A 22,250-nucleotide genomic window follows, 5' to 3' on the forward strand; every position below is an offset into this window, starting at 1 on the left:
AAAAGGCTCCTCATCTCGCGGAAGGATTCGGGTGCTCGCGCGCAGTCGGCGAGGGGCTGAACGCTTTGTCAGGGGGTTGTCGGACCGTCTGTCTCGCGGCAGAGTCCGTTACTGCCACCGGAAAATCTGCCTGTTTCAGAGCATGCTATACGTCACCACCTTTGCTCATCACCGTCGCCATGACCTCAGCTGTTTCCTGGAGTTCCTTAGTCACAGTCCACAGTGTCATAGTCCTCCAGCCTCGAGGTGCTTGTACATTAAGGTGTCTGTAAACAAAACGCCGATGCATGTGAATGGGCCAGAGTCCATGAGATGAGGTACACACACAGCACGCGCCATCAGACTCACAGACTGCATTGGAAAAGGACGCACCTGTACCGCGGCCTGCAGCCGTGCAGGTGACAGCGCCTGCGCAACCTTTGCGCCGGGCGGGAAGTCTTATCTCCGAGGTGACCTCATCGAGGCCAGCGTCGCTTTGTCAGCTCCGAATCCGGTATTAATAAGTCATGAGAACTCAGCTCTCGTACAGTGATTGCCAATGTTCTTTATTCAAAATGACGAGCTTGGTTACAATGCTAATACTAAATAAGGCTTCATTCATTTCAGGTTAGGCTACTGCACAGTTAAAAAAAAAAAAAAAAAAGTCTTATCAGATAACATTTGGTCCCACCCTGGAATATGGGACCAAATTCTATCTGTTTAGAGTTGAATGAAGGCTGGACATTTTACTGCGTGATGTCATCTGTACTCGAGCGGCAGTGCAATATAAAAGCAACGAACTTCGCATTCACTGCTGGGGAAAAAATCTGAAAAACCTAAATTGAAACTTCTGCGACGATACGACTTAAAGCTAGTTTTCAGCTTTTATGACAAAGATGACAAAGCAGCAACCCTGCGTAATAAACAGCGTGACAATTCAAACTATCAAAATTCCTCCGTGTGTATACGCGTGAGTGTGCCGCGATCTATTGTTCTTGAACGTGCATTATAATTTGGCAATGCGAAAGCTAATGTTCTGATAACACTAATACAAGTGGCACTGACATGTCACCTGTTGCAGGCGTACCTGTTGATCACCTGCTGAGGAAACAGGAAATGAAATTCTTTATCTAATACTGATATGGAGTGGCTTGGCACGGGGCGGTCAGAGAACGAATAACCCTTCTGGATATCATTTGGACGTGCACCATTCTTGCAGGGGTATGCAACATGGAAGGGTTTTATGAACTCCTTACATCACGCATCATGACATACAGTTTACATAATCGTACAGGAATAGACGAAACGCAACTCTTTGTAAAGGAATGTTCCACTTAACGGCGGCGTGGGGGCGTCATAGGGCGCAAATATTTTCAATTTCAGCCTTTCAGACGTTGCTCACTCGGCACTTTCAACACGCGTTCTCCCCTGCGTGTTCGCGCGTTGGTTCCGCCTCCTCTCGGGTACCCTGTGCATACACACCGGAACGCCACAACCACAGGTCTTTGGTCATCTTAATTCAAGATGCTTTGGTGCACGAGATCTGTCCGCTTGTTCGTTTAGCCGGCCCGTGTCCTTCGTCGCTTTTTTCACAGTGCCATGATTACTGGAGAAAGAAAACTCAGGATTTCTGCTTAAGCAGCCGCGCGAGTCGATTTATTCACTGGTAAGTCCTGTTTCGGTATCATATATGCTCATCCCTCGCGCCGTGCGGGTTCGCAGCAGGGCACAAATATGAGAAACATTTTATGTGTTTGCGAAGCTGAAGAACGACAAGCAGAGAATGCATACAGCGACAAGAAGCCGCATTCTCATGCACTTAAGGGTATAGGCAAGTAGCAGCACTCATATATTTACAGAGTATATGAGGTGCCACTAACCTTTGGTAGCCTACTGCTTATTTGGCCACCGTTTACATGGAAGAGGGTGGCGAGGACTTAATGAAGGCGTATTTAAAGTGCTTACTGACAGCACAATACTTACTCAAAGCACACGCACCTAAACTCTCTCTGTCTCGCTCTCTATATATAGTTATGTTCCACCTTACGATACGACTTGACAAGACTACATAATCTCTTATTTAAATCTAGAATGCTCTCTTACTGAAGTGTAAAGACCTGGATATTTAACAGTGACAGGGCAGCGTTTCGTAAACCCGAACGCACGTTACAACGTATCAAACGCTGAGCCCAGAAAAAAATTTCCTGGTTGTGTCGCGGGTTCTCATTCCCGTGTTTTCGTCCCGCGACTGTCGGATTAAGCAGCGAGGCGTCCCAGGCTCGCGGCATCGCGAGCGCGCATTTGGAAACACTTAGCAGTTCCCAGACTGGCAGCAAGTGAAACACGTTCTGACATCAGTCCCCGGAGCGCTGTGTGAAGCATACGAGCCCCTTAAGTTATTGCAGCATGCCCCTCAGACACGTGTGTGTGCGTCCGCCCGCCCTCGGGGACAGCATTGCCAATCACAGAATCACCGGGAGAAATCTAATGCTTTCCCGCTAGCATACCCCTTTTAATGAAGCGATGGGAATTACACCGGGCGCACACGTGGTTTTATTATCCCGGAGACGCTGAGAAGCGCTAGCCCGGTATTTTTAGGAGACGGTCATAAAATGAAAGGGCAGGGGGTGGTTTCAGTGGAAGTCACACTGAGAGATTCGTAGTAACTTCCCCGGGCCGGGGGCAGCTCACTGCTCTCCATTCTGCGGTGCCGTTAAAAAGCCCATCAGCCTCGCGGCCCCTCCCCGTGCTTGGCCGAGCAGAGGCTTTTACCGCGCGGTCCTGGGGGAGCTGTGATGGATGGAGCCGGTCAGGGAGGCCCGTTAGGAAGCGTGGGGAGTCACTGCACACTTCCCCAAAGAAACCAGCCCTCTGGGGAGGTCCAGCCCCCCCCTGGCAGCGCTGGTCCTGCCGGCTGCCCCGCCCCCCTCCCTCCGCTGGTCCCACCGGCTGCCCCGCCCCCTCACCATCCAGCCTGAGGCCTCTCTTATATAAGCCTGCCTCTGATTGGGCTTTATCAACAGAGCAGCCAATGACAGACAGCCTGTCAGCCTTCAGTCGTGTCACAGCCGCCTCCCACCCCCCCATCAGTCTCTCTCCGACTGTATCCAATAAACACCCCCCCCCCCCCTCAGATTGGGACTTGCATAATTTTAGTAATGTGTGCTCAATCTCACCTCCAAGGAGAATTAACTTTTTTAGAAGAAGAGCCATTTTGTAATGATAAATCACATGTAAAGGAGGTCTGCTTGGGGGGGCACACACAGTTATCTCTGACTCTGAGGAGCACAGAAACACACAGTTATCTCTGACTCTGAGGAGCACAGAAACACAGTTATTTCTGACTCTGAGGAGCACAGAAACACAGTTATCTCTGACTCTGAGGAGCACAGAAACACAGTTATCTCTGACTCTGATGAGCACAGAAACACAGTTATCTCTGACTCTGAGGACCACAGAAACACAGTTATCTCTGACTCTGAGGAGCACAGAAACACAGTTATCTCTGACTCTGAGGACCACAGAAACACAGTTATTTCTGACTCTGAGGACCACAGAAACACAGTTATCTCTGACTCTGAGGAGCACAGAAACACAGTTATCTCTGACTCTGAGGACCACAGAAACACAGTTATCTCTGACTCTGAGGACCACAGAAACACAGTTATTTCTGACTCTGAGGAGCACAGAAACACAGTTATCTCTGACTCTGAGGAGCACAGAAACACACTGTTATCTCTGACTCTGAGGAGCACAGAAACACAGTTATTTCTGACTCTGAGGAGCACAGAAACACAGTTATCTCTGACTCTGAGGACCACAGAAACACAGTTATTTCTGACTCTGAGGAGCACAGAAACACAGTTATCTCTGACTCTGAGGAGCACAGAAACACACTGTTATCTCTGACTCTGAGGAGCACAGAAACACAGTTATTTCTGACTCTGAGGAGCACAGAAACACAGTTATCTCTGACTCTGAGGAGCACAGAAACACAGTTATCTCTGACTCTGAGGAGCACAGTTAGCTTTGAGGACCTGTTCTCACACGCGAGGGTAATGTCACACCTGTGATTGGACTGCAGCCAGGCTGTAACCCACGGTTACAGTTTGAACGATGGAATAGCAGGTGCTGCCCTTCTGTTGTACAGATCACAGCCAGGAGCCCCGCTGTGGGGGGTCCAGCCCGGGACCTGTGAATTAGAGTCAGTGCTGCGGGACGGCGGGGTGGCTGGAGTGAGGGGGGCGGGGGGCGGGGGGGGCAGATGTCTTTGGCATTTCAGCTGATTCCCACTCCTGATTGGGATCCCGACCCACCAGCATGGTGAGCACAGCCTTGTATTTGAGCATGTGCATGTCATAGGTTTGCACCTCAGGGTCCAGGTTAGATATCCTGCAAGCGGCCAGTGGTGGCAGGTGTGCTTGGAAAGTCATCTGCTGGAACCAGTGAACAGGTCTTAGAATACAGTGCACACTGCACAGTGTGTGTGTGTAAGTGTGTATGTGTGTGTGTAAGTGTGTTTGTGAGTGTGTGTGTGTGTCTAAGTGTGTATGTGAGTGTGTGTGTGTGTAAGTGTGTATGTGAATGTGTGTGTGTGTGTGTGTATGTGAGTGAGTGTGTGTGTGTGTGTGTGAGTGTGTGTCTGTGTGTGTGGGTGTGCCCGTACCTGCAGCGGGCAGGGGTGTGCCCGTACCTGCAGTGTTAAGGATCAGTCCAGGGCAGACAGGCCCAAAAGATCCCTGAATCTCACGTTCAGGGTGCAAACCATTACGGAATGGGGGGAGGGAATCTGTTCTGCTTTGAGTGAGTCAGGATGGGTTGGGTCAGAGTGGATGGAGTTTATGTTTGTTTGTTTACCCATAATGCACTCTTCCCCTCCTGTTCTGGAGGAACTGCTGCAGGTGGTGAAATATTCGTGCCGGGTTAGCATGCGAGTGTGTGTGTGTGTGTGGGTGAGTGTGTGTGTGTGTGTGGGTGAGTGTGTGTGTGTGTGTGGGTGAGTGTGTGTGTGTGTGTGGGTGAGTGTGTGTGTATGTATGTATGGGTGAGTGTGTGCATGTGTGTGTATGTTTGTGTGTGGCACTGTCACTGTCCCTCCCTTTCTCTCTCCTTCTATCCTTTCTCTTTCTCTCTGTCTGTCTCACTCTGTCTCTCTGCTCTGCCTCAGTTCTGCTCATTAAAGTTTGATAGAGGATGACAGTGCTCCTCTCCCCCGGCACGTAGCGGTCTGTAGTTCTGTCTCTCCCCCGGCGCGTAGCGGTCTGTAGTTCTGTCTCTCCCCCGGCGCGTAGCGGTCTGTAGTTCTGTCTCTCCCCTGGCGCGTAGCGGTCTGTAGTTCTGTCTCTCTCCCGGCGCGTAGCGGTCTGTAGTTCTGTCTGTTGCTCTGTCTGTGTCTGTATTCGCTGTCTGCCACTCTGAATGATGCCAGCCTCTAACAGACAGCCCACAGCAGATGAGTTACATTTGCTGTTTGAGATGGAAAAGCCTCCTGGTGGGGAGGGATGGGGAGGGAGAGGAATGGAGAGAGGGGGACAGAGAGGGATGGGGTAGGACAGAGGGATGGTGAGAGAGAGGGACAGAGAGGGATGGGGTAGGACAGAGGGATGGTGAGAGAGAGGGACAGAGAGGGATGGGGTAGGACAGAGGGATGGTGAGAGAGAGGGACAGAGAGGGATGGGGTAGGACAGAGGGATGGTGAGAGAGAGGGACAGAGAGGGATGGGGTAGGACAGAGGGATGGTGAGAGAGGGGGACAGAGAGGGATGGGGTAGGAGAGAGGGATGGTGAGAGAGAGGGACACAGAGGGATGGGGTAGGACAGAGGGATGGTGAGAGAGGGGGACAGAGAGGGATGGGGTAGGACAGAGGGATGGTGAGAGAGGGGGACAGAGAGGGATGGGATAGGAGAGAGGGATGGTGAGAGAGAGGGACACAGAGGGATGGGATAGGAGAGAGGGATGGTGAAAGAGAGCAATGGAGACAGAGAGAGGAAGGGAGAGAAGGATGGGGAGGTTCATCTGTGAAAGCTCCGATCAGCCGGGTCAGGAGTGGACCCCCACCCAGAATCTGGAGCTATGAACCAGACTTCTGTGCATTAAGTGGTTCTGAGACACATTAGCGTTAGCTACTGATTAACATGTAGGGATAACGAGCCATAATTAATCTCTGTTCCAGAGCTGGGGGGGGGGGGGGGGGGGGGGGGGGATATGAATGTAGTCTTTATGAGGAACAAACCCCATGCTTCAGCGGGGAGCCACCACATGGGGAGCTGGAGGATTAATGAGGTGAGGAGGGGGGGGGGGGTTATGGAAAGGGCACCTCCAGGGGCACAGGAGCAGGAGATACAGGGAGTGCCGCAGGCGGCAGTTGGGGGGGGGAGGTGCAGTCTCTAACGAGCAGCAGTGTGGAGCAGTGGTCAGAGCAGCAGTATGCAGCAGTGATCAGAGCAGCAGTGTGGAGCAGTGATCAGAGCAGCAGTGTGGAGCAGTGTGGAGCAGTGGTCAGAGCTGCAGTGTGGAGCAGTAGTCAGAGCAGTAGTGTGGAGCAGTGATCAGATCAGCAGTGTGGAGCAGTGGTCAGAGAAACAGTGTGGAGCAGTGGTCAGAGCAGCAGTGTGGAGCTGTGGTCAGAGCAGCAGTGTGGAGCAGTGGTCAGAGCAGCAGTGGGGGGCAGTGGTCAGATCAGCAGTGTGGAGCAGTGGTCAGAGCAGCAGTGTGGGGCAGTGGTCAGAGCAGCATTGTGGAGCAGTGGTCAGAACAACAGTGTTGAGCTGCAGTGTGGAGCAGTGGTCAGAGCAGCAGTGTGGAGCAGTGGTCAGAGCAGCAGTGTGGAGCAGTGGTCAGAGCAGCAGTGTGGAGCAAGCTTGACTCCCTAACTTGGCAGTGTAGGCTCTGAACAGTAAGGGCTATGAAGCATCTTGCTGTGTAAACAGACACATTAACTGTGTGTTATATCAGCTATTATGGGTATCTTTTATGCACAAGAATACTGTAATAATGTTACACATTATGAAACATTTCCTCACCTTCATAATGTTCACACAGTGTGTGGGAAGAGTCTTTTCATTCAGTTATTTTCCCTGCCGATGCTGTGAGCAGCTTCCTGAACGAGAACTCCTGCACACAGGAACTCCTGCCCGCACACAGGAACTCCTGCACACAGGAACTCCTGCCCGCACACAGGAACTCCTGCACACAGGAACTCCTGCCCGCACACAGGAACTCCTGCCCGCACACAGGAACTCCTGCCCGCACACGGGAACATGAGTAAATACGACTTTAGATTACCAGCCAGAGCTCAGGTGTGTTATATAAGGAAACAGGAAAATCATATGGAGGGGATTTAATGGGAGAACCATGAATCTCAAGATGACAGCAGTATCATAATTCTGCCAAAAGTATTTTGGGAGCATTTAGATTCAGAAAGCTAAGAATAATGAACAGAGCGGTGGTTATGAGCATTGTTCCTTGTATTGTGCATGTATATTGTTATAGTTTATGTGCTTTAGTGGAGATGGATGTGTGTTTAGAGGGTGGGTGTTGCTTGGGGTCAGGCTGCTGGTGTATGTCTGCCGTTGGTCAGTTATAAGATCTGGCGTCTGTTCGCCGTGCGCACAAGCTGCGGATGACATAGTTTACCCTCCGAATCCCTGCTACAGGCCGGACGTACTTTATCACCTGTGCACTACCTGTTAAACCACGGCTAATGAACAAACAAGTGGGAACAATGGAGGTTCTATAACAGCGTAGGGCATTATCTTAATATCCTGGTATGGGTTGGAGCACTCTTAGAAGGCAAGTTTGATGCCAACAGTAACTTAACCCTTTGAAGAGTAGGTCCTTTGGAATGCTTTTAAAAATTCTAAGTCAGTGTTCTAGAACTCCATTGTTTTCAGTCACCAGCCGTGATTGTGACATCAGCATTAGAATGTTCAGTTACAGTTAGAACATTCTAATCACATATCTGTGATCTCACACCCTAAAGGGTTAATGGCACAGCGTGATCATGTTCACCCTGTGTTCGGGCGTTTCTGTCCTCCAGAGAGGGGTGCGTTTCAGGAAGCAGTGTGCATATCCACAGAGCAGGAGCAGTTTCCCAGGGGGTGTGGGGGCGATGGCACTGAGGTGCAGGGCCACTCTCAGGCACCGGAACTGAACTGAGCTCTGCGCTTATGGAATTTTCCAGAATGAACCCAGAGGGCGCTTGTCACTGTCAGCTAAGAGCGAGCTGATTGTGTTTCTGGAAGAGTGGTGTGGTCTCTCTCCTGCAGAAATACAGCAGCTCAGGCGCTGTGCTTTCAGGCTGTACTGGATACACACAGTGGCCCAACACCCTGTCAAGTGACTTTACATTTGTGTTTCCGACTTCTGTTCACTGTCTGTAGATTTTGCTATAATATAATTTACAGCTGCTGTACAGTAATAATAATAATAATAATAATCATCATCATCATCATCATCATTAAGCCAATCATGGATGCTGTTTTTGGTTTATCAGCGCTCCTCCTGAATAAATCTCCAGGAAGATTGCTCAGTTTCCGTGGCAGAGAGGTTGTCATGGCGACCTCTCAGGCTCCGCCTCCTTCTGTTCCGGATTAACGGGAGAGTTGCCCTTTCTCTCCTGCCAGTGAGATGGAAAATCTCCAAATGCAGGTGACTGTTCTGGCCCAGACCCCGGGATTGTGGCCGGTGCAGATGGTGCTGTGCGTGTGGTCCTTTGAGCCTGGGAGCTTGGTGAGACTGGAGCGCAGTCCAGAGCTTGGTGAGACTGGAGCTTTATGAGACTGGGAGCTCTATGAGACTGGGAGCTTGATGAGACTGGAGCTCAATAAGACTGGAGCTCTGTGAGACTGCAGCTCTATGAGACTGGAGCTCTATGAGACTGGAGCTCTATGAGACTGGAGCTCGATGAGACTGGAGCTCTGTGAGACTGGAGCTCGGTGAGACTGGAGCTCTATGAGACTGGGAGCTTGATGAGACTGGAGCTCTGTGAGACTGGAGCTCTATGAGACTGGAGCTCTGTGAGACTGGAGCTCGGTGAGACTGGGAGCGAGGTGCAGAGCCCGGTGCAGAGCCTGGTGCAGAGCCTGGTGAGTGTGCTCACTGCAGACGGTGCAGCGCTGTTTTCAAACACCCTGTGAGGAGGTGCGGGAATGTCACCCCTGTGCAGTGACTCCAGCCTCCTCCTACTGATCCGGACCAGCGGGGGGCATCGCAGGAGTGGGGGATATGACATCCTGATAGGGATTAACTCCCAAAATCTATCCCAAAACACCACCACGCTTCTCTGAGCACAGAGAGAGCTAGAGAGAGACAGAGCACCGTGCCCCAGCGGAAGCACAACCCTTTTGCAATGTTTCACCAACGTTGTGTCTGGTTGTGTCTGGTTGTGTGTGGTTGTGTGTGGTTGCGTCCAGTTGTGTCCGGTTGTGTCCGGTCGTGTCCGGTTGTGTGTGGTTGTGTCCGATTGTGTGTGGTTGTGTCCGATTGTGTCCGGTTGTGTCCGGTTGTGTCCGGTTGTGTCCGGTTGTGTCTGGTCATGTCTGGTTGTGTCTGGTTGTGTCCGGTTGTGTCCGGTTGCGTCCGGTTGTGTCTGGTTGTGTCCGGTTGTGTCCGGTTGTGTCTGGTTGTGTGTGGTTGTGTCTGGTCATGTCTGGTTGTGTCTGGCTGTGTCCAGTTGTGTCCGGTTGTGTCTGGTTGTGTCTGATTGTGTCTGATTGCGTCACATCGCTGCAGCAGAACGGCATGGCACAGCGGTGCATTAAACCGCACAGCGCTTCCTCTGTCTCTCCGTACACGGCGATGTCGAGATGCTCATAAAAAGGACTGGTTTCCGGGAGAAACGCGCTGAAGATGCTCCGTACGCGCAAATAAATCCACGGGGAGCGCGCAGCTTTTTATTTACTTATTTATTTTGTGTGTGGTTTTCTGGGTACTTCTCGCACTAACCCTATAATCCACGGATTAAAATAGTGATGTTTCCATGGAAACTGCCAACGCCACAGCCAGTCGGCTTCAGTCTAACAAAGGGAGAGGTGGGAGGCAGACATATATGCTGTCTGCTTTACATCCCCCAGGGGCCCGCTCTCCCTCTGCATCTCTCTCTCTCTCTCCCTCTGCGTCTGTCTCTCTCTCTTCCTCTGCATCTCTCTCTCTCTCTCACCCTGTCTCTCTCTTTCTCTCTCTCTCCCTCTGCGTCTGTCTCTCTCTCTCCCTCTGCATCTCTCTCTCTCTCTCTCCCTCTGCGTCTGTCTCTCTCTCTCTCCCTCTGCATCTCTCTCTCTCTCTCTCTCCCTCTGTGTCTGTCTCTCTCTCTCTCCCTCTGCGTCTGTCTCTCTCTCTCTCCCGCTGCGTCTGTCTCTCTCTCACACTCCCTCTGCGTCTGTCTCTCTCTCTCCCTCTGCATCTGTCTCTCTCTCTCTCCCTCTGCATCTCTCTCTCTCCCCCTCTGCGTCTGTCTCTCTCTCTCCCTCCGTCTGCATCTCTCTCTCTCTCCCTCTGCGTCTGTCTCTCTCTCTCTCTCTCCCTCTACATCTCTCTCTCTCTCACTCCCACTTTCCCCCTGTCTCTTTCTCTCTCTCTCCCTCTACATCTCTCTCTCTCTCACTCCCACTTTCCCTCTGTCTCATTCTCTCTCTCACCCTGTCTCTCTCTTTCTCTCTCTTCCTCTTTCCCTCCCTCTTTCCCTCTGTCTCATTCTCTCTCTCTCACCCTGTCTCTCTCTTTTCAATTTCAATTTCTCTTTCTCTCTCCCTCCCTCTGCGTCTGTCTCTCTCTCTCCCTCTGTCTGTCTCTCTCTCTCCCTCTACATCTCTCTCTCTCTCTCACTCCCACTTTCCCTCTGTCTCATTCTCTCTCTCACCCTGTCTCTCTCTTTCTCTCTCTTCCTCTTTCCCTCCCTCTTTCCCTCTGTCTCTCTCTCTCTCTCTCCCTCTTTCCCTTTGTCTCTTTCTCTCCCCCTCTCTCTCTTTCACTCTCTCATATTTTTGCCCTGTACTGTAATTTGTAAAGGGAAAGCCATCCTGATAAAGGTTAGGGAACTGGATTTATAACCAAAAGGTTGCAGGATTGGTTCCCAGGTGGGACACTGCTGTTATATCCTCGAGTAAGACGCTTAACTTGAATTGCTTCAGTATATATCCAGCCACATAAAAAGTTGTGTAAGTCTCTCTGGATAAGAGTGTCTGCTAAAAGCCAGTAATGTAATATGGAGACTTTTGAAAAAATGTTCCTTTATTTAAGCAGGTAAGGACTGAAAACTGAATTGATAGGGACTGCACAGCCAATCAGATGTGGCAGGGATAAGCTGAGCCGCTGCTTCCTCTCGCTTTGATTGGCAGCCGACCCGCTGTTGATGCCCGAGATCTAGAAAGCAGGTGCGAGACGGTGACTCAGCCTGCGGACATGGAGCAGACTCAACATGGCCGCCGCCGTGGCGTGTGTTAGCGTACACGGGCTCCTTCAGCACACGTTATTGTCCTGAGCAGCAGAACATTACGGAAATAACAGCAACAGAGAATGCAAACACCACGAGAAGCTACAAACCCCAGAGCAGCACAGACCGTAGATATTTATGTATGACGCAGACAGGCATTCAGTGCTAATCGCATGAGCAGGAGACAGAATGCTCTCAGTGGTAATGAATATTACAGTAAGGCGGTCGGTGTAGGAGTGGCGAGGGCTGTAGGTCTGTGGAGCGGGAGGCTGTGCTGACCTGCAGGGGAGGTTATTGCAGCGGTGGCTCTCTGAGGGCGCAAGGCAGGCTGGGTAAAATATTAGGCAACGCTAGCTGGGTAAATATAGCTAGGTAATGCTGGCTGGGTAAAACATTAGGCAATGCTAGCTGGGTAATGCTATCTGGGCAAAGCTAGCTGGGTACAGGACTAGGCAAAGCTAACAGGATAAAGCTAGCTGGGTACAGGCCTAGGCAAAGCTAGCAGGATAAAGCTAGCTGGGTAAATCTAGCTGGGTACAGGACTAGGCAAAGCTAGCACGATAAAGCTAGCTGGGTAAATCTAGCTGGGTACAGGACTAGGCAAAGCTAGCAGGGTAAAGCTAGCTGGGTACAGGCCTAGGCAAAGCTAGCAGGATAAAGCTAGCTGGGTAAATCTAGCTGGGTACAGGACTAGGCAAAGCTAGCAGGGTAAAGCTCGCTGGGTACAGGACTAGGCAAAGCTAGCTGGGTAAATCTAGCTGGGTACAGGACTAGGCAAAGCTAGCTGGGTAAATCTAGCTGGGTACAGGACTAGGCAAAGCTAGCTGGGTAAATCTAGCTGGGTACAGGACTAGGCAAAGCTAGCTGGGTAAATCTAGCTGGGTACAGGACTAGGCAAAGCTAGCTGGGTAAATCTAGCTGGGTACAGGACTAGGCAAAGCTAGCTGGGTAAATCTAGCTGGGTACAGGACTAGGCAAAGCTAGCTGGGTAAATCTAGCTGGGTACAGGACTAGGCAAAGCTAGCTGGGTAAATCTAGCTGGGTACAGGACTAGGCAAAGCTAGCAGGGTAAATCTAGCTGGGTACAGGACTAGGCAAAGCTAGCAGGGTAAATCTAGCTGGGTAAATCTAGCTGGGTACAGGACTAGGCAAAGCTAGCAGGATAAAGCTAGCAGGGTAAAGCTCGCTGGGTACAGGACTAGGCAAAGCTAGCACAATAAAGCTAGCAGGGTAAATCTAGCTGGGTACAGGCCTAGGCAAAGCTAGCTGGGTAAATCTAGCTGGGTACAGGCCTAGGCAAAGCTAGCTGGGTAAATCTAGCTGGGTACAGGACTAGGCAAAGCTAGCTGGGTAAATCTAGCTGGGTACAGGACTAGGCAAAGCTAGCTGGGTAAATCTAGCTGGGTACAGGACTAGGCAAAGCTAGCTGGGTAAATCTAGCTGGGTACAGGACTAGGCAAAGCTAGCAGGGTAAATCTAGCTGGGTACAGGACTAGGCAAAGCTAGCAGGGTAAATCTAGCTGGGTAAATCTAGCTGGGTACAGGACTAGGCAAAGCTAGCAGGATAAAGCTAGCAGGGTAAAGCTCGCTGGGTACAGGACTAGGCAAAGCTAGCACAATAAAGCTAGCAGGGTAAATCTAGCTGGGTACAGGCCTAGGCAAAGCTAGCTGGGTAAATCTAGCTGGGTACAGGCCTAGGCAAAGCTAGCTGGGTAAATCTAGCTGGGTACAGGACTAGGCAAAGCTAGCTGGGTAAATCTAGCTGGGTACAGGACTAGGCAAAGCTAGCTGGGTAAATCTAGCTGGGTACAGGACTAGGCAAAGCTAGCTAGGTGGAGCACAATGGTGTTTTACACGTGCTGGACTTCAGCTCAGACGCAGACATGCAATCAGTGTGTGAGTGGCTTTCATATCGAGTTGCTTTCAAACACTTTGGCCTCTGCTGCCCACTGGGGATTCACATAATAGATTTAAATGGTGCTGCGGAGTCATTCTGCAGAAAGTGTCAATAAAAGGGGCTGTCATTCAGTCAGTTAGCATGCGGCGCTAACAGGAAGACAGCTGTTCTGTCTGGCTCAACTGTTTTTTCTTTTAAATGTTCTTTGTGAACCCATATTTAATATTAATTACACACGGCCTCAGGCACTTGCAAAAATTTCTAAGTGGAGCACTTTTTTTGGGGAGTTTTATTCAGTATTCCAACTTTTACTGACTCTAAGTATGTGGATGCCTGACATCCAACATTTCATACAAAATTATATTGGGTGGAGTTGGTCCACCCTTTGCTGCTATAACAACCTCTGTTCTTCTGGGCTTTATACTAGATGTTTGAGCATTTCTGCTGGGATTTTTATCCCATTCAGCCAGAAGAGCATTAGTGAGGTCGGGCACTGATTGGGCAATTAGGCTGAGCTCACAGTTGGCTTTCCAGTTGATCCCAAAGGTGTTGGGTGGGGTTGAGGTCAGGGCTCTGTGTAGGCCAGTGAAGTTCCTCCCCACTATTCTCGACAAAACCATTTCTATATGGAACTTGCTGTGTGCCCAGGGGCATTGCCATGCTTGAACAGGAAAGGGCCTTCCCCGAGCCATTGGGGAAGCACAGAATCATCTAGAATGTGATCGTATGCTGTCGCATTATGATTTGCCTTCACTGGAATTAAGGGGCCTAGCCCAAGCCATGAAAAACAGCCCAGACCAAGGGGTGTCCAGATACTTTTGGTAATAAAGTGTAGGCCACCTCTACCATATATATATTTACTGTATATATCTGTTGTTCTGTATCGTATTTACTGTAATCCGTCCTGTTCTGTGCATTGAGATTGCAGACTTTGTTTCGTGGGAAGAATGAAAAAAAGCAGAAAGTGCTGTTTGAGACACAGCCTATAGTGGTAGAGCACAAACATGCACCTACAGGCCACTGCCCTCATCCCAAAGTGTGCTGGGGTCCCGTCCCTGAACCCTGAACCCTGAACCCTGAACCAGCCTGCTCTCAGCCAATCACGGTTCATGTAGAATCTCTTCCCTGATTAACCAGCTTACTGAGCTCTGCAGCGCTGGCCAGACCCGACGTTTTAACTCCTCATTAAATCATTGTTATCGCAGCTGAGAGATCTAACTACTCGATGAATAATTGTGGTTAGAAGAGTGATGGCCGTGGTTTTCGATGTTGAAACCAGAATTCTCCACTTTAAAACACATTTATGTGGAGTGCAGGGGCGGCACTATTAAACGCAGTCGTGTTTGAGGGGTATCTGCCGCTAATAGATAACTCAGATCGGCTCGTGTGTTAATTCCGCGCAGCTATGGAGAGAGCAGGTTCGGGGGGGATCATTATCCAGTAAACTGTACCGGAAGAGCTCCTCCGCCTCTCCTGTTCGTACCCCTCCTCCGGTGCCGGGCGCTGTTCGCTGCCTGTCCTGCGCTCACAGCCCTGCGCTCACAGCCCTGCGCTCACAGCCCTACGCTACCTGTCCTGCGCTCACAGTCCTGCGCTCACAGCCCTGCGCTCACAGCCCTGCGCTCACAGCCCTACGCTACCTGTCCTGCGCTCACAGCCCTGCGCTCACAGCCCTGCGCTCACAGTCCTGCGCTCACAGTCCTGCGCTCACAGCCCTGCGCTACCTGTCCTGCGCTCACAGCCCTGCGCTCACAGCCCTGCGCTGCCTGTCCTGCGCTCACAGCCCTGCGCTCACAGCCCTGCGCTCACAGCCCTGCGCTCACAGTCCTGCGCTCACGGCCCTGCGCTCACAGCCCTGCGCTCACAGCCCTACGCTCACAGCCCTGCGCTCACAGCCCTGCGCTGCCTGTCCTGCGCTGACCTTTAGGACGTCGTGCAGCGGGTGAGGAGGGAATGGTTCCTTATTTCTCAGCGTCACCCCCGTCTGCTGAATTCGGCCGCTGGGCTTTATCGCCGTCGAGGGTGCGTGCGGTTCGATAGCGCGCCCTTTTCCCGTAACTTCGTTTATGCTAACGAGCGCTAGCTCTCCGCAAAACGACCGCGGTCATCGCAGGGCCACAAACTCAGTGTCAGACTCCGCCACTCAGTCACGCCCTGCCCGACCCCCCACCCGCTGTACTTAGGCTACAGACTCCGCCCTGCCCGACCCCCCACCCGCTGTACTTAGGCTACAGACTCCGCCCTGCCCGACCCCCCACCCGCTGTACTTAGGCTACAGACTTCGCCCTGCCCGACCCCCCACCCGCTGTACTTAGGCTACAGACTCCGCCCTGCCCGACCCCCCACCCGCTGTACTTAGGCTACAGACTCCGCCCTGCCCGACCCCCCACCCGCTGTACTTAGGCTACAGACTCCGCCCTGCCCGTCCCCCCACCCGCTGTACTTAGGCTACATCTCGCAGTTTGTTTTACATGCTAAAATAATATCTATTTTTAATATACCTATTTTAATTTATATCCCTCTCCCCCTCTCTATCCCTCTCTCTTTCTCTGTCTCTCTCCCCTCTCTCTCTCTCTCTCTCCCCCTCTCTGTATCCCTCCCTCTTGCCTCTCTCTCTCTCTCTCTCTCCTCCTCTCTCTATCTGTCCCTCTCTTTCCCTCTCTATCCCTCCCTCTCTCCTCTATCCCTCTCTCCCTCTCCCTCCCTGCTGAGTGGGTTGTGAAGCAGTCTGCTGCTAACTGTAGCTTAGCCTTTGTGCAGCTGACAGGAGAAACAAAGAGTGTCTTTGACATTTCAGGGCTGGAAGCCCAGATAGCAGCCTGTACTTTTCCCTGGAAGTGAGCCAGCACACAAAAACACACACACACACACACGCCACATACACACAAACACACACATGCGCACACACACACACACACACACATGAACACACACACACACACGTACACACACACACACACACACGCGTACACGCACACACACACACACACACACATATGCGCACACACACACACATACACACACGCGTACACACACACAGGGTTGTTTGGGTTTGTAGGGAGGTTTCGGTTAATGGGGAGGTTGGGTTGGTGGGGAGGCTGGGTTAGTTGGGAGGGTGGGTTGATGGAGAGGTTGGGTTGGTGGGGAGGCTGGGTTGGTGGAGAGGTTGGGTTAGTACGGTAGGTGGGTTGATGGAGAGGCTGGGTTAGTAGAGTGGGTAGGTTGGTGGAGAGGCTGGGTTAGTAGGGAGGGTGGGTTGGTAGAGAGGCTGGGTTAGTAGAGTGGGTAGGTTGGTGGAGAGGCTGGGTTAGTAGAGTGGGTGGGTTGTGGAGAGGCTGGGTTAGTAGGGAGGGTGGGTTGGTAGAGAGGCTCGGTTGATGTAGAGTCTGGGTTGGTAGGGAGGTTTGGTTGGTGGAGAGGCTGGGTTAGTAGGGAGGTTGGGTTGGTGGAGAGGCTGGGTTTATTTAAAGAAAGATGTGAACTCATCTGTTGCTATGCCAGAGGTGGTTTCTTGCCTGTCTCCATAGAAACAGCTGCTGGCTTTCTCTGCATGAATCTTTATGTGTGTGCGTGTGTGTGTCTGTGTGTGTGTGTATTGGTTGGGTGTGTGTGTGAATGTATATGTCTGTCTGTGTATGTGTATGTGTGTGTGATTATGTGTGTGTGTGTGTGCATGTGTGTGTGTGTGTCGTGCGTGTCTGTGTTTGTGTGTGTGTGTGTGTGTGTGTGCGTGTCTGTGTTTGTGTGTGTGTGTGTGCGTGTCTGTGTGTGTGTGTGTGTATTGGTCGGGTGTGTGTGTTTGTGTGTGTGTATTGGTCGGGTGTGTGCGTGTCTGTGTTTGTGTGTATGTATTGGTCGGGTGTGTGTGCGTGTGTGTGTGTGTGTGTGTGTGTGTGTGTATTGGTCGGGTGTGTGTGTGCGTGTATTGGTCGGGTGTGTGTGCGTGTGTGTGTGTGTGTGTGTGTGTGTATTGGTCGGGCGTGTGTGTGTGTGTGTGCAAAGTGGGACATAGGTGTCGCTAGTCTTTCTATCACCCTCTGAACCTGATAGCTGAACTAGTGGTTACCATGGAAACGCACACAGCAGCGCTGGGAGGATAGAATATGTCCTTGCCACAGGGCTGTTCTGAGCGTGTGCAGTGGGTGATGGGAGAGGGGGGTGGGTGCACTCGTGCTATAGAGCTCACCTGTACACCTGCCCATTACACTGGACACATCAGAGTGTACCCTGCGTATTTACATGCCCAAAGGACCACAATGCACTGGGAGTCTGTACACTCTTCCAAAGTAGAGCATGTGGGGCTACAGTTCCCCCTAGTGGGCAAGAGATGCGAGGCAACTTCATGTCCTTGTTTACATTTGAATTTCCTGGGTCACATGAAGCTGTAGTGTCCTATAGATGCTGTAGTGTTTTACTGCAATTATGCAATTAAAATGAATGCACAGACAAACCTGCCTGTCAACAACAACCACAGTCTTCCTTTCTCCTCCACTCTCTCTCTGTCCATCCCCTCTGCTTTTCACTCCCTCCCTTCTTCCCTTTCTCTCTCTTTCTCCCTCTCTCCCTCCCTCCCTCTCTCTCTCTCCCTCCCTCCCTTTCTCTCTATCTCTCTCTCTTCCTCCCTCTCTCTCCATCCCTCCCTCTCTCCCTCCCTCTCCCTCCCTCCTTCTCTCTCTCCCTCCCTCCCTTGCTCTTTCTCCCTCCCTCTCCCCCCTCCCTCCCTCTCTCTCCCTCCCTCCCTCGCTCTCTCTCCCTCGCCCTCCCTCCCTCCCTCGCTCCCCCTCCCTCCCTCTCTCTCTGCAGGTAGGTGAGCTCCCTGAGATGACGGAGGTGGAGCCGGTGTTGGACTTCGCTTCGTCGGGTCGCTCCGGTCGGCGGAATGCCCTGCCGGACATTCTGGGGTCACCTGCGGGGGTCAGCCCCTCCGACCTGCCACTCAAACTGGCCGAGCTGTCACTCACAGGTGAGCTCTGTCACTCATGGGCATGGAGCTTTCCCCACCACGCTCAAAACCTCAACACTGTCCCTAACCTAAACACTGTTCCTTACCCAAACACTGTCCCTAACCTAAACACTGTTCCTTACCCAAACACTGTCCCTAACCCAAACACTGTCTCTTACCTAAACACTGTCCTTAACAAAAACACTGACCCTAACCTAAACACTGTCCCTAACCTAAACACTGTCCCTAACCCAAACACTGTCCCTAACCCAAACACTGTCCCTAACCTAAACACTGTTCCTTACCCAAACACTGTCCTTAACAAAAACACTGTCCCTAACCTAAACACTGTCCCTAACCCAAACACTCTCCCTTACCCGAACACTCTCTCTCCATCTCTCTCTCTGTCTTTATCTCTGTCTTTCTCTCTCTCTCTCTCTATCTCTCTCTCTGTAACTTGACACATTTTAACAGGTTTTGTAAATATATTAGAATTTAGTGTGATAACCAAATGGAATGCTAATTATGTACCTTCGTCCACCCCCCTCCCCCCCTCCCCCCCCCCAGACGGGCCGGACGGGGCTCAGACCCCCAGCACTGAAGAGGCTCCGCCCCCTGCAGGCAGCACAGAGGGGCAGGACGGGTCGTAGCAGGGGGGGAGGGGGCGCCCCACAGCCCAGCATTGCAGAAATGGGAGGAGGAGGAGGAGGAGGAGGGGAGAGAGAGGAGGGGAGGAAGGGATGACTGCAATGAGCTAGTCTGCTTAAACACCAGCTGCAGTGGCGACGGCAGCAACGGGCAACTGCTTGGGCCTGGGGGGGCCGCGTGGTGGGGGAGGTACTGTTCCTAACACCCCCTATCTGCCCCCCCCCCACCCACCCCAAAAAAACAGACATGGAATGGGTTTGGAGACAATTGTAGAGACAATAATATTTTCATTTAAAAAAATAAATGAATAAAAACAACGTCAGACACTGCAGCAGGAGATTCAGTGGAGGAAGAAACAGGAACTTCTTATTGTGGGCTTTGCTGGATTTCCCCCACCGTCTATCTCCTGTTTTTACTATGATCTTTTCTAAGTGAAGTCCATGTTGTGGATTTACATGGGAAAACCCTTTCAGAAGGGCTTCTAATGTTTGTCTGTTGTCCTGCCATTTAAAGAAAAAGATTGCCTCAGTTTTCAGAAGAAAACGGCGGGTGTATGCAAGCGTAAGTCGTGGGAGCGCGGGCTGACAGGTGCCTGCAGTCACAGCTCGTGCTAGTGAAGAAGCAGCCATCGCTGGGTCCTGGAGACCTCAGACTACAGAGCGGAGGTGCTGAGAAAATGTCGCAAAGGCTCTGAACGAGCATTGAAAGGGTGTTGTGTGCCAGCCTAGCCTGGTGTTCTCCGAATGGGTGCGGCGTTGGGGTGCTGAATGAGGGCGGTGTTGGGGTGCTGAATGGGTGCGGGCGTTGGGGTGCTGAATGAGGGCGGTGTTGGGGTGTTGAATGGGAGTGGGTGTTGGGGTGGTGGGGGTGGGTGTTGGGGTGCTGAATGGGGGTCTGTGGGGATCTCCGATGGGCAGAGAGTGTGGGATGTTTAGAGTTATGTAGCAGAAGCCAGTACCCTGATAACTAGCCAAGTTCTACTGGAGGACCACGTTTCTCCTGTTTGGACCATGTTCCTCCTGTTTGGGACCATGTTCCTCCTGTTTGTGACCATGTTCCTCCTGTTTGGGACCATGTTCCTCCTGTTGGGACTCCGTTCCTCTGGTTTGGGACCATGTTCCTCCTGTTTGGGACCATGTTCCTCCTGTTTGGACCACGTTCCTCCTGTTTGGGACCATGTACCTCCTGTTTACTGTGTTCTTTTGCCTCGGGATATTTCTGGAAGAAGGAAAAAGCTTGTTGACCAAAAATAGACCAGCACTGCCAATCCTTAGAATCTGTTTCTCAACTGCCTATTTCAAAGAGAGAATGGGCCCTGTTAGTCAGAACAGCACAACTGCCCTTACCCCAGGGCTGGGAGCAGTTCTACTGCCCTTACCCCAGGGCTGGAAGCAGTTCTACTGCCCTTACCCCAGGGCTGGGAGCAGTTCTACTGCCCTTACCCCAGGGATGGGAGCAGTTCTACTGCCCTTACTGGATTTAATTTCATTTCCTGAGTTAGCTGAATTTAAATGTAACTGATCTGAACCCTTTCCCATGATTGTTGGCATTAAGTTTTTCTTTTAAAATAGCACTTGGCCTCAGCTTTAGAAATGAGAATGGATGTTTTGATGCTCTAGATGTCCTGTCATACCTTAAAGCTCAGTGACCTTTGAGGCACTCAATGACTTTTTAGGCCTATAAATCGAATCCCCCTCGCCCCCGCTCCAAAAACGACCAAGGTTTTTATCACAAAGCTGCGTCTGTGGAAGCAGGCGTGCTGTCACCGTGGCGACGTCTCCAAACAGACGGCCGACTGTGCGAGCAGACGGAGAGGAAAGTGCCATCCTGTGCGTCTGTTTCCCTCCGACGGGGTTAGCACTGCGGCTCGCCTGCGCTCCACAACACTCTCACCAGGGCCAGAAAGGCTGGTCATCATCAGCAACTGTTAGCCTGAGTATAACACAGTCTGGGGAGGGAGGGGGGGGGGGATGTGTCTTCAACACTAAATCATTTACACACAGCGAGATTTTGTTATTCACTCAGAACAGGCCTGAAGCATTTGGGTGGACAGCCTCAGCTTTTTTAAACCTGTCCTGTAGGGGGAAGGTTCTGTTTGTTTGGTTTTTTTTGAGGGGAGGCTCCATCTTGAAGCAGAACAGAGAGCTCAGCTGCTCTCATCTCTTTATGTTTTACCCTGACTATTATAGACCTGACTATCATAAACCTGTCTATCATAAACCTATCATAAACCTGTCTATCATAAGCCTATCATAAGACTGACTATTATTAGCCTGACTGTCATAAACCTGACTATCATGAACCTGACTAATCATAAACCTGACTATCATAAGCCTGACTATCATAAACCTGACTATCATGAACCTAACTAATCATAAACCTGACTATCATGAACCTGACTATCATAAACCTGACTATCATAAGCCTGACTATCATAAACCCGACTATCATAAGCCTGACTATCATGAACCTGACTATCATAAACCTGACTATCATTAACCTGACTGTCATAAAATTATAGTCATAAACAGCACTTTGTGGCAGTTCTGTTATCTACCTGATATGATCCACTCCTACCAACAAATACGGTGTAACTGAATCATTGATTAGATGAATAACCCTGTGTTTACTTTACTTTGTTAATTAATTTGTTATTTAATTTGTTATTTCTGTCTACCAGATACGTGCAGTCACACATGTAGGTATGACTCTTTGTACCCTGTGGTCCTACTGATACTAAATGTATTTTTGTTCAGAGGATGGATCCATGAGAGATAAAACCTTTGGGCCCTTATAAAATGTTTGGGTAGAGATGTGTATTGTATGCAAGATCAAAGAAAAAGGCTTATAAACTGCAAAAAAAGAGTTCCTGCCAGAACCTCTGGCCAAATATCTCATTCATTTTAGTGTCACACTTTGGAAAGCTGATGCCCGTCCTCTTCTATGACAAACCAACGTGCCGCCTGATAGAAAGACAAGTTCTCTCCTTTAATTGTACATACTATCGTGTCATCAGTGGCGGATATTTCAATTCATGTGTTCACATATATGAATATAATCGTGTATCTGTTTTATATTTGAAGTGTGTGGGCTGTTTTGTGAGGTGTCAAATTTCTTCTCCATCATGAAAATGGAGAAGTCCATCTCCCTGACTATCACGAATAAAATCTGAACAAATTCACAGTGTTGTTATGAATCAAGGAAATGAAATAAGCTTGATTTTCAGAAAATGTGAAACAAAGAAATGCCTTTATTTGTACCGATTTTTTTAACAGTATGTTTATTTCATTGACATAAATGTATATATTGATACTGTTATGTGATCATGTCATAATAAACCCTCATATGTAAGA

The 22,250-nt window shown here is 50.7% G+C and overlaps 1 protein-coding gene across 1 annotated transcript; it reads left to right on the forward strand.

Annotated features, from left to right (window-relative positions):
• Nucleotides 1-1,444: 1,444 nt before the first annotated feature.
• Nucleotides 1,445-22,250, forward strand: LOC118234827 (cAMP-dependent protein kinase inhibitor alpha-like). The gene is made up of 3 exons (XM_035431622.1): nucleotides 1,445-1,645; nucleotides 18,111-18,270; nucleotides 18,817-22,250. The coding sequence occupies exons 2-3, from the start codon at nucleotides 18,129-18,131 to the stop codon at nucleotides 18,897-18,899; spliced, it is 225 nt and encodes a 74-aa protein (XP_035287513.1). The 5' UTR covers nucleotides 1,445-1,645; nucleotides 18,111-18,128; the 3' UTR covers nucleotides 18,900-22,250.

The sequence above is a fragment of the Anguilla anguilla genome, chromosome 1, assembly GCF_013347855.1.
Source record: "Anguilla anguilla isolate fAngAng1 chromosome 1, fAngAng1.pri, whole genome shotgun sequence".
NCBI lineage: Eukaryota > Metazoa > Chordata > Actinopteri > Anguilliformes > Anguillidae > Anguilla > Anguilla anguilla.

Coding starts and splice junctions, on each gene's coding strand:
- LOC118234827 (XM_035431622.1), top strand. CDS start 18,129: ATGACGGAGGTGGAGCCGGTGTTGGACTTCGCTTCGTCGGGTCGCTCC. Junction 18,271..18,816: donor GGCCGAGCTGTCACTCACAG/GTGAGCTCTGTC, acceptor CCCCCCCCCCAG/ACGGGCCGGACGGGGCTCAG.